The 14,716-nt window shown below is 49.1% G+C and overlaps 1 protein-coding gene and 1 long non-coding RNA gene across 2 annotated transcripts in view; one reads left to right on the top strand and one right to left on the bottom strand.

The window, feature by feature from the left end:
- LOC311520115 (transmembrane protease serine 11A-like) overlaps positions 1 to 14,716 on the top strand; it is a 49,565-nt gene that overhangs the window by 22,437 nt on the left and 12,412 nt on the right. Inside the window, exons 2-6 of the mRNA XM_084627355.1 lie at positions 1,864 to 1,985; positions 3,116 to 3,234; positions 5,149 to 5,216; positions 6,625 to 6,788; positions 10,403 to 10,441. Of these exons, the coding sequence (XP_084483481.1) occupies positions 1,886 to 1,985; positions 3,116 to 3,234; positions 5,149 to 5,216; positions 6,625 to 6,788; positions 10,403 to 10,441 (490 nt within the window). The 5' untranslated portion in view covers positions 1,864 to 1,885. The remainder of the gene's footprint in view (positions 1 to 1,863; positions 1,986 to 3,115; positions 3,235 to 5,148; positions 5,217 to 6,624; positions 6,789 to 10,402; positions 10,442 to 14,716) is intronic.
- LOC311520098 lies at positions 8,517 to 12,894 on the bottom strand. The gene is made up of 3 exons (XR_014711492.1): positions 12,820 to 12,894; positions 10,779 to 10,891; positions 8,517 to 8,593 (listed from the first exon to the last, which is right to left on the bottom strand). It is a non-coding gene; the product is annotated as an uncharacterized lncRNA (long non-coding RNA).

The raw sequence follows: 14,716 nt of genomic DNA, 5'->3' as shown, positions 1-14,716 counted from the left end.
TTTCAAATGACAGTTGTGTACTGTGAGACAGGTCCTCAGGTGGGCCATAGCATCTTTAGCGAGGAAGGGCGCTAGCCGAGTACTTAGGAGACCTGGGTTCAAACCCTTTCACATCCAGACTTCTTGTGTGACCTAGAGCAAGTCACTTGGTCTCTCAGTTCCCCAGTATAAACACTTACCTCACAGGGTTATTGTGATTAATACATTAACGAGTGTGAGGCACTCAGATACTACAGGGAAGAGGGGCCAAATAAGAAATATCTAAGACAGGAGTGGGGAGCAGTGCAAAGGTGGCTTCTACTCACCTTTGTGGTTCCGCACTCCTGAGGCTGATAGGTGTAATCACTGCAAAACGGACCAGCCTCAAGGTTGCTCATTTGTACACGACTGCCCTTGCTATAGCACGGCTGCCCTGGGCTGATGCAGTATGAGGGGAGACTCAGGAAGGAACCCTCAGATAGATGGCACGGCTGGCATCACAGCGGCTTTCAGAAGATTGGATAAAGTGGCCTGCCTGGGGGCCAGGGCATATGTTGCTGGTCATGATATATGGAGCACCACACAGGAGTCTGCCTGGCCTGTCTGACTCAGACAGGGAGGTGGGACTGGCAGAACCTGCCCTTCAACTGTCTCTCTGAGCTGGGCAGTTGGGAATTATCTGGGACTCCTGACAAGAATTATACTCCTGCCTCAGGGCTAAAATGGGCAATAAAATAGCACTGGTGGCACTTTTATCAGCTCTGCCCACAGCTCACGGTCCACCCGCTCGAGATGCCGGAGTGAGACGCCATTCACAGCAGCTTGCGGAGCTGTTCAGAGTGCGGCGACGTGCGCTGTTACTCAGACAGGGAGTGCATGTTCATGGCTACACTCCTTTCACTGCAGTGCGAGGAGCACCCTGGGCCATGTCCGCTGATCGGTGGGTGGCCCTGTAGACTTACGCAGCTACCACTCTGACACCTATAGGCTCTGTGTCCCCCTTTAGACTGATTCGCATCCCTGAGGGCACTAGAAGGGAAGGCAGTTTGGTCTGGCCCCTGAGCAAGGGGGTGAGGCTCCTTTTACCTTCCCAATCTCTTGTGTCCCAACTACAATCTGGCCCTTACGTGAGCAGTATTTGTGGCTGGCGCCTCTGTAGAGACTGAGTGTTCAGCATTCTCCATGGATTGTACCCCCAGAGCCTGGATTCCCTCCCAGCCCTAGGGTATAGAAGGCAATTATTTTGCTCTCTGGGCACCTCCTGTAATGTCTAACAGCGAGGCCAGCAAGTTCCCGCTACAAGTTCCCTGCTTTAGCTGAGTTTAGCTGAAAGCATTCTGCTGCATCCAGGACTGCCTGATATTCGTTTCAGCTTGGAGGATGGGGTGTCCACGGCTTTGGATAGGACATAAACAGAGAGTGATCATAGAACAAGGCGAATGTTACAAAGGCTGGGAAACCATACAAAAGCATATTTTGTTTCATTTTTAAATTACTAAAATAGAGACTTGGTGTAGGAAATGAGCATTTCCTGTCTGCCCTTTGGGTCCAGAGTAAGCGCCTTACAGAGTGCATGTCAGCTCGAAAGCTCCTGAAAGGAAAGATACAGTATGTGCGCCTGGAGCCTCCTTTATGCCTCCTCTGAGTGCAGAAATGCCCAATGCACCCATGTAGCCATCCTCCTGGCTAAGCACAGTGTTGTTGCTATTCCGTCAGAAGGTGGGGTGTGTGAAGGTAACTGCCCAGATCTCCAGCTCAGGTAAAGCAGCGTAACTCCATTGAAGTCAATGGAGCTGAGCCAATTTACCTGCGCAGACAATCTGGCTCAGGGATCATTATTATAGTTATGACAAAGTCTGATTTTTTTTTCTCCCCCCTTCTTAGGCTGACCCAGCTGGACACAAGAATGAAACTTCTGGAACCATGGAAGGTAGCCCTTATTGTTCTGGCAGTCGTGTTCTTTCTGGCACTAGTCATCGGTCTGCTTGTCTATTTTTTGCTCTTTGGTAAGTGTGACAGTCTTGGTGAATTGTACGTGCTGGGAGTTTACTCTTGTGATCTTTGTGTGTTGTACAAAGGATGGAATTCACCCCAGGATGTAAGCCCACTTAGGACCTTTTAATCCCATGCTAAGGGTGTAATTAGCACTTTCCTAAAAACACCTCTTAAAAACCAGCCATTTGTCTAAAGTAGGGATTTAAAATCTCTGTCCATTCTATTTCTGTCTCCTCCGCTGGGGTCCAGGTAGAGCAGTTGATGGACAGTTATCACAGTAAGTCCGAGGTCTACTAGCATCCAGCCACTGCAGGATTATGTTCCTATTTTAGTGCTTTATGTAATGATGTCCCTGACTGGGTTGTCTTCAAGGACTGAACCTAGGATGTCTGGATCCAAAAGCAAAAGCCCCTACTGCTTCAGCTAAAGGAGCAACATTTAGTTCAAAGGAGATTGCGAATTCATAAACTTTGCACGTGGCCCATCCTGTCCAGAGTGGTGGATAAAGCTGGCTGGGAAAGCCTCCAGTCACTCTGTAGCTCTGGTTCTGTGATGCACAGTGCCTTCTGCTGTCTTGCTTCAGAGTTGGAAATCAATGTAGGCTCGGATGCAATACCCTGGGTCGAATCCGCTCTGTGGACCAGAGCCTTGCGCAGGGAAGTCCAAGGTGGTGTAGCCAGCTCTATGCTGCCTGTACTGCTCCCTCTTGGGGATAGGGACATCCCAGAGCAGGGCATGGAGCAGAGGGGAAGGGTTGTGCTGGGACGGAACGGGTATGTGGCTTGTGTGTCTTGTATGCTGCCAATCCCTGGCTGACAGAGTGGTCCCTAAGGGCTCTATTGCAGCTGGCCTACCTTCGAGCAGCTTAACACTGAAGACAAAAGCGAGTCTCTGGTTGCCCAAGGATTGGAGGAGCTAAAGGTGGCTTAGAGCCCCCTTTGCCCACAGCACTGAGCAGAGCTCAGCTGCAAATCTAGTCCATGTAACTCCACTGACGTGGAATAAGTGAGATTAGAACCAGAAACCCAGAGTCCTGTTCTGCCTGCCTGGGAGCCATGACATCTGCTACCTAGCTCTGCCATGCTACCTATCTCCAAATGGTAACCTAGGCATTGACCGTTGCTTCTCTCTGCCTCTATAGATCAGGATATGTACTTTTACAATGGGACCTTTAAAATCACTAATGTCCAGTACAACCGTGAGTTTGACAAGCACACCTCAAAAGAATACAGAGACCTGAGCACAAGCATCGAGATGCTGGTAAGTCAGAATTGTTCTTTCTCCCCCCAAGAATGTCCCTGAGAGTCCTGGGTTACGTGACTGGAATGAGATGCTGTTCTACTCCAGGCCGTAGTGTCCAGGCTCCATCCAAAGGGAAGGATAGTCTTGGGGGTAAAGAAGAGGGCTAAGAATCAGGAAATTTGCATTCAGTTCCTGGTTCTGGAATTCATCTGGTGTGTGACCCAAGTCACTCAATTCCTTCATGCATTAGTTTCCCAGTGGAAGCAATGAGAATGATAATTCCTCCTTCACAGGGTTAATTCATTAAGGCTTATAAAGCAGGCTAAGATAATCCAATAGAAAGGATGGCATTCTGTCTGTCTGAGGCCTTTTTCTGGCCCCATTTCAGTCGTATTTAAGTGCCTCACAATCTTTAATGTGTGTATTCTTACAACAGCTACTACCACTTCGTTTCCAGCAAGCCTGGGACATCCTGGAACAGCGCTTTGGGAACTGAGGGCCTGATCCAAAGCCCGTTGGAATCAGTGTGGCTCTTTCCACTGGCTTCACTGAGTTTTGGCTCAAGCCCAACACTGGTGCTGTGTGAATACTTAGACGGTGCAGTCCCGATCAGTGTCTCACTATTGAATCTCAGTGCCAGAAACCAGGGGGGCATGAAATGCTAGCCAATTGGCCAAATATGTTCTCTGCAGCTGCTGGGGTGGGTACGCGGTTGAGAATATGGGAACAGAAGCAACACGTGGACACTCTCCTGTTGAGCGGAAAGCACATAATTCATAGCTCAGGGCAGCCATCCCCTAACTCACTAACCCGTCGGGGGGGGGGGGGGGGCCCTGATTGATGGGAACACTGCGCTCGCTCTCCCCTGTACTCTGTGATGTGTTCGAACGAGGTTAAGCTGAGTACAGTGAACCTCGTCAGCTCTGTGAATGGGCTGTGGCTGCACCATGCCAGTTGGATGGTTCTTTGAAAGCAAGACTCTTAGGTCGGATGAAGGACATTCATCTATGGCAGAGGTGGGCAAACTACGGCCCGCGGGCCACATCCGGCCCCTGGAACCCTCCTGCCCGGCCCCTGAGCTCCGGGCCCGGGAGGCTCGCCCCCGACCCCTCCCCCGCTGCTCCCTCTCCCCCACAGCCTCAGCTCACTGCACCACCGGCACCATGCTCTGGGCTCCATCGGCGGCCTGACCCGGTGCTCTGTGCTGCACCGTGGCAGGGCTGGCTCCAGCCGGGCGGCGCGGCTGCCTGTCCGGGCGCTCCGGGCAGCGCGGTAAGGGGGCAGGGAGCAGGGGGGTTGGATAGAGGGCAGGGGAGTTCGGGGGGGGGTGTGTGGATAGAGGTCGGGGCGGTCAGAGGGCAGGAAACAGCGGGGTTGAATGTGGGCAGGGGTCCCGGTGGGGCATTCAGGAAGGAGGGGGGGGGGTTTGGATGGGGCAGAGGTCCCAGGGGGGCAGTCAGGAATGAGAGGAAGGGTTTGATGGGGCAGGGGTCCGGAGGCTGTGACTGCACCGTGCCAGTTGGATGGTTCTTTGAAAGCAAGACTCTTGGGTCAAATGAAGGACATTCAGGGAGCGGGTGGATGGGGCAGGAGTCCCAGGGGGGCCCGTCAGGGGAGAGCGGGGGTTGGATGGGGCAGGAGTCCTGTGGGATCAGTCAGGGGGTGAGAAGCAGGGGGGATCGGATAGAGATTGGGGGCCAGGCCACGCCTGGCTGTTTGGGGAGGCACAGCCTCCCCTAACCGGCCCTCCATACCATTTCGGAAATCTGATGTGGCCCTCAGGCCAAAAAGTTTGGGCTTTGATAGAGTTAGGAGCCTGAGCACTGTAGTCTTGTATTCTGGATGCTCTCCAAACAGAATGCCTTAGCTGAGAGTGCGCTGCTGTTACACCCGATTGTATTGTTTCACAAACATTTTCTCTCCTTTTAACAGGTGACCAATACATTTCGAGCCTCCATTTTCAATAAGAAGTACATCAGGTCCCATGTCGTCAACCTGCGGTATGTAAAATGAAATGCCGCTTTCTTCCTCAGCGGGTCTGTTTCCTACTTGAGGTTCACTCGGATGAACCTTTCTCCCAGTCTGGGGTAGCAGGAGGGCAGGGGAAACACATCCTGTTGCCATCAACCAGGACTTTTCAGCAGCAAGATGCTGGCCTGGAGGCTATTCCACGGTTTGCAGTCACTGGGGGTATGGCTGCCCCCTGCCCGTTCTGCTGTCACTTACCCCTGTGCAAAATGGGTGTGAAAGGCTGCCATGCTGAGCTGGTATAAGTGTCTGCACAGGGGGCAGGGCAGGGGGAGTCAGAGGAAGGCCCAGTGCCTCTGTCTTTCCCACAACAGTGTCTTTATGGCCCCAAGAAGCCAAGATTGAGCACTTAAGGTATCCACTTGACCCAAGAGGAGCAGAGAGCTCTAGTGGGACCTGACCCAGTTCAAGGTCTCCAGATTGCTCTGCAAAGGGCCCAGAGTAACAGGATCTTTCTCTTCTCGATGTCCCAGGAGTGGGTTCAGTGAACCTTATATCAGATGCTCATAAGTGGAGAGGTGCATGCAGGGTGATAGAGCAGTGCAAAAACAAGAAAAGCCCATGCAGGTTTGAATAACTTACCCAGAGGCAGCGTCATGGGAGAGGCAGGCTGCAGACTATGGCTGCTCTATAGCACAGATGACACCGTGTGGTACTGATATGAGCACTGGGGGAATAGCGTGTCCAGGCGCTTCGTTACCACACAGGTACTGACAATTGGGAGGGAGTTCAGTGCTGAGCTAGAGAAGTGGTGAAGTTGCTGGAGGGGGGTTGGCTTTCAAGGAAAGTAGGAAAGAGTTAAATACATGGAGCTTCATTCAGTGCCGACTAATGGCTGGGGAGCGTATCCAGGGCATGGTCACTAAGGAAGGAGGGGAACCACAGAGTGCTGTGGAGCAACGGGTGAAACTCGGAAAGGGTGAATTTAGGCTGCAAGGGAAGTGGTGGAAGTTCCATCCTTCAGCACACTTAATCCAGGTGCCTCAGTCAGAGCTGTTGGGCACAAACCTCTTCTGGTTACTGCTCCGTGGTTCCAATGGCCATATGTCACCCTGTGACCATGATCCACATGGTCGTGTGCTGAGCTCACCCTCACCACCACCCTCAGATGTTGCTCTCCTTAACATCATCCTTTGCCCCTGTCTTTTTCTTTGCTCTTGGCAAGATTCCCACTGACCTCCCCAATCACTCTGACAGGATGAGCTCAGTCAAAATCCCCTGCTAGCTGCTTAGATCCTTCCCATCCCCCTGTCTTCTATTGTGTGTCAGTCCCCAAGTAAGGCCCAGAGGACCTAATGAAAACTAAAGCCATGTAGAAAGAGAAGACAAATAGCAAATGTGCTCACTCACCTCGGTCTTTAATGTCATGTTGGTTTGCAGCCCAGATACCAGTGGAGTGGTGGTGGAGCTTGTGCTGATGTTTGAATTCGCCTCAAACGATAACAGAAAGGCCTTCTCGGAAAGAATCAAGAGCATTTTGCTTAGGCGGCTGCAGACAAACACCGAGGGCTTGGAAATTGACCCCTCGACTTTTCAACTCTCAGGCAAGTTTCTTGAGCTTTCCCTTTTCTCCTTGATTTTGCTGCTCGGGCCATCCCTTTCCTCTGTGCAATGTGATTTGTTTTATAGCGCTGATGTGAGTCCCTGCTGTTTCCTTCTTCCCTCTTCCCAAAACAGCCCTGTCACCCTCATCAGCTGACAACCTGGAAGGGTACTATAAAGCTATAACAAGGATACAAACATGGGCCAGATCTCCAGCTGATGCAACTTTACCTTATGCCACTGAAGTCAGTGGGCCAGATTCTAAGTAGACATAAATCAGTGTGACCCAACTGAAGTAAGTGGGTCTACACTGATTTACAGCAGCAAAAACTCTGGCTCCAGGTTCCTTTGTTTTCAGAGCATTTTGCTTCTGCTTTGAAATTTTCTAAACCAATGGTGCAGGAAATTCTGGAAGAGTGTTCCTGTTGGTTCACTTTATGTCTCCTGTTTTGCAGCTTCTTTTCTGGACTTCGCAAAAAGAAAAGGAGTACTTGTGGCACCTTAGAGACTAACCAATTTATTTGAGCATGAGCTTTCGTGAGCTACAGCTCACTTCATTGGATGCGAAAGCTCATGCTCAAATAAATTGGTTAGCCTCTAAGGTGCCAGAAGGACTCCTTTTCTTTTTGCGAAGACAGACTAACACGGCTGTTACTCTGAAACCTTTCTGGACTTGTTTTCCCCCACAGTTAGCCCCAGAATCCAACTCCATATTGAATGAAGATAGTTTTTGTGTCCTTCGTCTCCTGCCACAGAAAAAAATGAATTTTGGTGTGGACTCAAATGAATAAAAGGTCACTTCTCCACTCTGTGGTCAGGTGCCCAAATATAAAGCTGTCACACTATTAAAAAGATGCAAAACTGGCAGTATTCCACAAAAGGGCCCCTATTTTTCTGTCCTCACTGTTATCATCTGACAGAACTGGGCAAGAAACTGTTTTCTCATCTAATGAATATATTTTGAGAGTTCAAAACATTTTCCTATCTTGAATCAGGATGAAGAGTCAAACTCAGCTTTTGGTAAACAAACAAAGAGTTGGATTTGGGTCAATTGAAATATTTGGTTTCAGTTTTGATTCCCCCCCCTCTTTTTTTAGTCTAATTAGTTTACTTTTTGAAACACTTATTTTGAACCCGAAAACCAGAATTTTTCGTTTTTAGAAAATGTTGAAGCAAAAGCTTTTGACAATTTTGACCCTTTTTTCCAGAAGTGTTCACAGTGGGAGAGTTGCCAGAACTGACCCTGTCCCACAAAGCTTTGTTTTTGACAAACTGGCATTTTTCATCTAAAAATATTTCATCAAAAAATTTCCTGCCTGCTTTATTGACAGTCCCCTACTAAATGAGTTTTGTAGCCTAGTTCTTGATCTCAGTGGACCATAATATTCCCCATGGGGGTCCGATTGATTGCTTATCAGAAGGCAGCAAATGTTGCAGTTGGACCATTTTGTACTCTCTGAGAAGATTCCTTTATTTTAGGGAAAAGCTGGAAAATAGGATTAATCTGAGAAGCTGGTTTTTTAAATACTTTTCAGAGAATATTCTTAAAGCAGATACATTGTGAAGCAAGATCTTCCATTGGTTTTAGAAGTAATGGTGTTATAATTTTGACAGAACAAATGTTTCAGATCTGTCACTTTAAGGATCTCCGTTTCCCACTCTTCTTGCTCCCTCTGTTGTGTTGCTGAAGGCTGAGGACACTTCCAAAAAACACATTAGGCTCTTGTCTTGGCATGTGAATCAGGCTGAGCTTTATTTATTCTTTCTTCCTGTGGGGGAGGAACCGCCCCCTGTTCAGGGTGAATGCCTGGGTGGAAAGAAGACGTAAATACCTGTGCCATTATGAAGTGCCGCCATTCCCCCTACTCCCAGCCAGCCCCATGCTTGGAGCCACCCAATCCCTCCGTCCTGTGATAAAGCAATACACATCTAAGCATGTCTCCTCGGAACAGGAATCAAGGGTTTTAGAAGAATACTTTAATCCCTAATGGGCTAGAGTCACCCACCCCACTTCATCACCACATTATTTTAGACTATCCCTTGCAGATAGGTACAGGCCGTATGGGTATGTGGAAGCATCAGGAGTAACCATGACAATGCAGGAGCACTGGGTCAGACTCCGTGCTTGCTGGATCTTGGGGTCTTCCCAGGCCAAGATGACAGCCAGCCACCATTCTGTTGTAATGGATGGAATGCCTCCAAGGAATGGAGTTGGACACAGTTAACGTGGTTTCCTCATGGCCCTCCTTGGAAGAGAAGAAACATTTGCATGCGGAGCAGAGAAGCCAGTGACTCCACTGGGCCAGCATGTGAGATTTGCTCCTCCCTTCCCCCCCCCCCCCCCGCAATGAGTTGGAGTGTAGTTCTCCTTCTCACTGGACAGTAACACTCCCATATGGGTGTCTGATTGCTTACAATGAGAATTATGCTCCTTTTATACTGAGAGGTGAGGTGTTGGCAAGGGTGTTTAAATAACTAATTGTGCTGACATGTTGCATGCAACCAGATAAGTTTTTTTAATGATCTAATTACAGGCAATGGTTACTTTTTAAATGGCAACACTGAGACATAATCTGATCAGCTTTATAGCTGTGAAGTACAGTGGCTATCTTTCAATTGCTTTTCTTGGTTATCCGGGCCTCAACATAAACAATGTCAGGATAATTACACTAGTCATATTGTGTAACTTGTAGGACCACATGAATTGCTGCCCTGGATCAGGTCAGGAATCCATCTAGCCCAGTATCGTGTTTCCAACAGTGGCAAATATCAGATGCTCTAGAGGAAGAATTACTGTAACAAAGCATTATGGAATAATCTGTCTGTATGGAAAATTTCCCCTTATGCCAGGCAGTTAGTGGTTAGTTAATCTCTTGAATCAGAGGAGATTATGTCCCTTATGTATGTTTCCTATCTAATATACCTCTGCATGGTCTCATTATACATATAAATGGCTCTAACCCTCTTTGGAATACTGCTAAACTCCTGGATTCAGTGGTATCATGTGGCAATGAGTTCCACAGATTAATTGTGCATTATATGTGTGTGTGGTGGGGGAATTCTTGTATCAGTTTTAAATTTGCCACCTTTAATGTAATTGATTGCCCTGTTGTTCTAGTATTATGAGGGAGAGCAAATAGGGGTGTCCATTCATTAGATTAGCATGTAAACTTTCTAGAAGAAAGATCAGTAGCTGATTACAACTTGGATCCAGCAAATGATGATGTCAGTGACTTCCAGCCTTATCTTGTCTAAACTAATCCATTTAGGGTTTTATACCATGCTTATCTTTGCAGTTGGTTGCATTTACAGGGTTACTTTAGACCAGCACTTACAGACACTCCATCCAAGATCGCTCTTCAAGCCAAGTGACTATCTGAGGGCTTGTACTTTGGGGAACCCCACAGTAGCCTAATCAAGTCCCAAATAGACTTACTAACTGCGAAATCCCCACAAATAGTAAGGCATGCTCATTGGTCTCCTATTACAATACTCCCGGCAGCGCTCCAAAACAATCATCACTTATGTCCCGCAAGGACTTTAAGGAAATCCACCCTGATCAACTGGGACAGTAAGTGTGAGCTGTTCTGACTGTCTGCTGTGTGTTTCATTTCAGGGATGAAGAAGGAAAATGGAGAACACCTTTTCAACAACTGTAAGTACAAGCCGTTTATTAATGGTCCTTAGAGACATGTCATGCTTTCTGGGTTTCAGTGATTTCTACATGACGTGTGCTCAGTCTACAAGCAGAAAGGTGATTCTTCTGACTGACTGTGCTATAAAATCTGCAGGTCAGCCTGGCACCCGGAAAGGGGATTACACAGCTGAAATTCAGGTAACAATTCTGTTGAGGATGCATGAGGCAGAAGAGAAATCAGCTCACTTTCTTGTAGCTGGGTTGGCACTGTAGGGCTCGTAGGACTAGGTGCTTGGACAGAGGGGTGATGCGGGGGCCATATAAGTACCTAGGCATTGTCTACATGGGGACTTACCTCCATTTCAGCCACAGGGGATGACCTGTGTTGTTTAGGAAGAAGTAGGGACAAGCTTTCCACGGTGACAAGCTTGCGTCTCCTGGTGGCTGTGGGCTCCTGAGAGGTCTCCCCTAAGAGAAGGCAGGTGACTTTAGTGCTGATGAAAGAGAGAAAGTGTCCTGCTTCTTGCCTCTTGGACATGTAGAAGAGTCAGGAGGCCTTCTTGGTCCTTGCTGCTCCTCCCAGCTGCCATTGCTGCTCTTTCGCCTGGTCGTTTAGATGTGTTAGGGGGTGGCCTTCATGCCAGAATGTTGGCTAGCTCCTTTCCTCTTCTCCTGGGCCTTAGAGGGGGTCTGGAGAGATGGCCCTTTGCTCCTCCCAACCTCTGACTGTAGGGCTTCCCCAGCATCCACTCAACGGGCCTACCCCCATGCTTAACGTTAAGTGTGAGAGTAAGTCTGTAAGTCTTCCCCTTAATCTCTCTGGACCTCGATTCCCTATAAAATATGTATAATAATAATACTGTTTGTCTCCCAGTCTGTCTACCTCGTCTGTTTAGACCCTAAGGTCTGTGGGGCAGGGACTCTTTCTGTGTTTGTACAGGGCCTGGCACAATCTCTAGGGGCCCTGATCTCTGCTAAACATAAGCCAAAATTACTCCCTGGCATATATTTTCAGTGCCTCCCAGCCCTAGATCCATTCTTCAGTGTTCCAGTCAAACTGTAGTGTTTAAAAACAGGATCCAAGCACATTCTAGTGTGACAGGATCGGGCCAGATGGCTACAGAAGAGTGATAGAAGGCAGATATATTAGCCCCAGGTTAAGTAGGTCCCTTTTCCCTGGGTAAGGTAACAGGGAAGGTTCCAGAACAATCAGGAACTTTCTGGAAACAATTAAGACAGACAGGCTGATTAGAACACCTGCAGCCAATCAAGAAGCTGCTAGAATCAATTAAAGCAGGCTTACCTAGGGAGGTGGTGGAATCTCCTTCCTTAGAAGTTTTTAAGGTCAGGCTTGACAAAGCCCTGGCTGGGATGATTTAGTTGGGGATTGGTCCTGCTTCGAGCAGGGGGTTGGACTAGATGACCTCCTGAGGTCCCTTCCAACTCTGATATTCTATGATTCTATGATAATCAGGGCACCTGGGTTTAAAAAGGAGCTCACTTCAGTTTGTGGTGTGTGTGTGAGGAGCTGGGAGCAAGAGACACTAGGAGCTGAGAGTGAGAAGGCATACTGCTGGAGGACTGAGGGGTACAAGCATTATCGGACACCAGGAGGAAGGTCCTATAGTGAGGATAAAGAAGGTGTTGGGAGGAGGCCATGGGGAAGTAGCCCAGGGAGTTGTAGCTGTCGCACAGCTGTTCCAGGAGGCACTCTAGACAGCTGCAGTCCACAGGGCCCTGGGCTGGAACCCAGAGTAGAGGGCGGGCCCGGGTTCCCCCCAAACCTCCCAGCTCCTGGTCAGACACAGGAGGAATTGACCTGGACTGTGGGTTCACGAAAATGGCCAAACTGAGGGCTGCCGTGAATCTCCGAGGTGAGCAAATCCGCCAATAAGTGCAAGACCCACCAAGGTAGAGGAGGAACTTTGTCACACTAGCCATTAATAATCACACGAGGGACAGGGAGATTGATTTTCTTCTGGCGACAAATGTAACCGATATTATTTGTACCTGCTGACTCAAGAAGTGAAGGATTTATTTGCAGGAATCCCTAGCTAGGAAATGTACGGTATACATTGCATCAATAGGGCCTGATCTAAAACTCACTGAAGTCAACGGAAAGACTTCCACTGACTTTGCATCAAGCCCATAGCCTTTGGACTTGATTGTCTTTATGCCATATTATTATTCAGCATTGTAGTTAGACTATTGGCACATCTCTTTGTAGTTAGGTGGGGTGTTGCAATTTCAGTAACTATGGTTGAAGTAGTTCCCAGCTGTTCACAATTCATGGACTTGACAGTGTCATTTTTCGCAGTTCTATACTAGGTTTTATTCTCCATTGTGCATAGTTACTAGCTCGGGGACTCTGCAGTAATGGAAAAGAACGGACGTACCTGCCATACAGGTTTTCAGGACACAGTGCCTGCAGACAGATCCCATTCGCAGCACCGTGTTTCATGTACGTGCTGGGATGCAGGTCCTGGTCCTGAGCTCTTGAGCTAGCTAACAGATATGGTATGTAAGAGCTGTGATGGCTCATAATTCCCCACCCATCCCAGTGATGGTGGGAGAGTCCTTTACTCTGCTGCTTTGATTGCTTGGTTCATCCCTCCTCCCTGCTGCCGCCTGGGGAAACGCTCCTCTGTGCTGGAAGCCTGCCACTCTGCTTGTTTGTTCCTAAAACTTTGTTGGGGGAGGGGGAGGGAAGTATTTTTGTTTTGCTCATACAAATATGTGGAGGTGTAGGCCACCTGCTGGTGAGGTGCCATCATGAACACTCCCCTGAGAGGCATGGACCTACCTGCCTGGAGCTATCTGTCCCCACAGGGATCTATCTTTTGCAGAGGTTAGCCTTTGGAGAACATGCCTCTGTCCGGCGATCTAGCTACCGTACCGTGCTGCTGTGTGTGACCAAGGTGAGAGCTTTCAAGGTGGCTATCCTACCACTGCTGGATCCATCGCCGTCCCTGAAGTGGGGTGGAGGCATCCCCTGTTGCTCCAGCTGCTGGTTCCTCTCCGACTCTGGTCGTGAAGGAGCTCCACTGATTAGCTACAACTGGCTGCAGTAGATGCACGTCCACCTTGCTCCCCACAACAACTCTACCTTGTTTAGTGGCTTGACATTGGGTACCAGCTGGGTCAGTCCACCGGACAGGCATTCCCAGCCCTTGGGACTTGCATGTTCGTGCTGACTGAGGCTGATGACTGCACCACCACAGATGTCCTGAGAATTTTCAGCTCCTCCTTGGAGCCTTGGCTTCCGCCCGGCTTTGGATGGCACTGTACTGCCTGGACAGGTTTTATATTCTGACTTTGAGAGCTGTTCCCCATAGAGCTGAGCAAGAAATGGTTTTCCCATCCCATGAAAATGGTGTGGGATTTCCTGTTCTGCACTGGAATGAAACCAAGGCTTCTTGAACCTTTTCAGAAACAAATGAGAGGGGCAGCACCCCAGAATAGCCAACAGCCTGGTGGTCCAGGCACTCCCTTGGGATGTGGGTTCAAGACTCTGATCTATATCTGGCAGAGCACAGACTAGAATCCGAGTCACCCACGTCCCAGCTGACTGCCCTATTCAGGGGTGCCAGAACTGGGGCGGCCAGGGGGGGTCATGGCCCCATCACTTTTAAGAGTGGAAAGACATAGCCCTCCCACTTCTTACTGTCCGTAAGGGTGAGGAATGGGAGAGAGGAGGCAGAAAGGAGTGAGCGGAAGGCGGGATCTTGGGGGAACGGGCGGGGGCCACAGTTTGGATGCCAGTGCCCCCCAACACACACTTTTACGGAGTTTCTGCTGCTCCTGGCTCTAAACATCATGCCCCTGGTTATTCTGGGGTGGTGATGGGGTTCGTGTCTCACACCCATAGCAATTCCATCCTGGACCTGAGACAACACCCTGATGAACGTTTTGGTTTTAAGAAATCAGGATTTTCCAAAGGAAAAGAAGTTTCACTGAAAAATTCCCAGCCAGCTCCAGTTCCAAATGCAGACTGGACTGTGCCTCTCCTGAGCAGATACGGCTGCCTCGAAAAGGACCAGACAGCTCTGAGATTGGTTCACAAATGTCGACATGGTCTCCTCTCTGCAGGGGGAGTTGCCCACAGTTCTGAGTCCCAGGTAGATGCTGATAAGAGCTTCTGGGTACTGAGCACTTCTGCAGATCCAGCCATGAGCATCTGTATATACACTGCTTGCTGGATCTACACTGCTCACCCTGGCACATCCTAAGGTGTCAGCTAGACCTTATGCGTTGAGATGGCTGGAGGGCCCAAGGCTTTGAAGTCCTGCTTGC

The sequence above is a fragment of the Lepidochelys olivacea genome (genome assembly GCF_965140295.1).
Source record: "Lepidochelys olivacea isolate rLepOli2 genome assembly, chromosome: 4".
Taxonomy (NCBI): domain Eukaryota; kingdom Metazoa; phylum Chordata; order Testudines; family Cheloniidae; genus Lepidochelys; species Lepidochelys olivacea.
The sequence above is the reverse complement of the archived record's forward strand: the minus strand, read 5'-3'. Positions and strand labels throughout refer to the sequence as shown.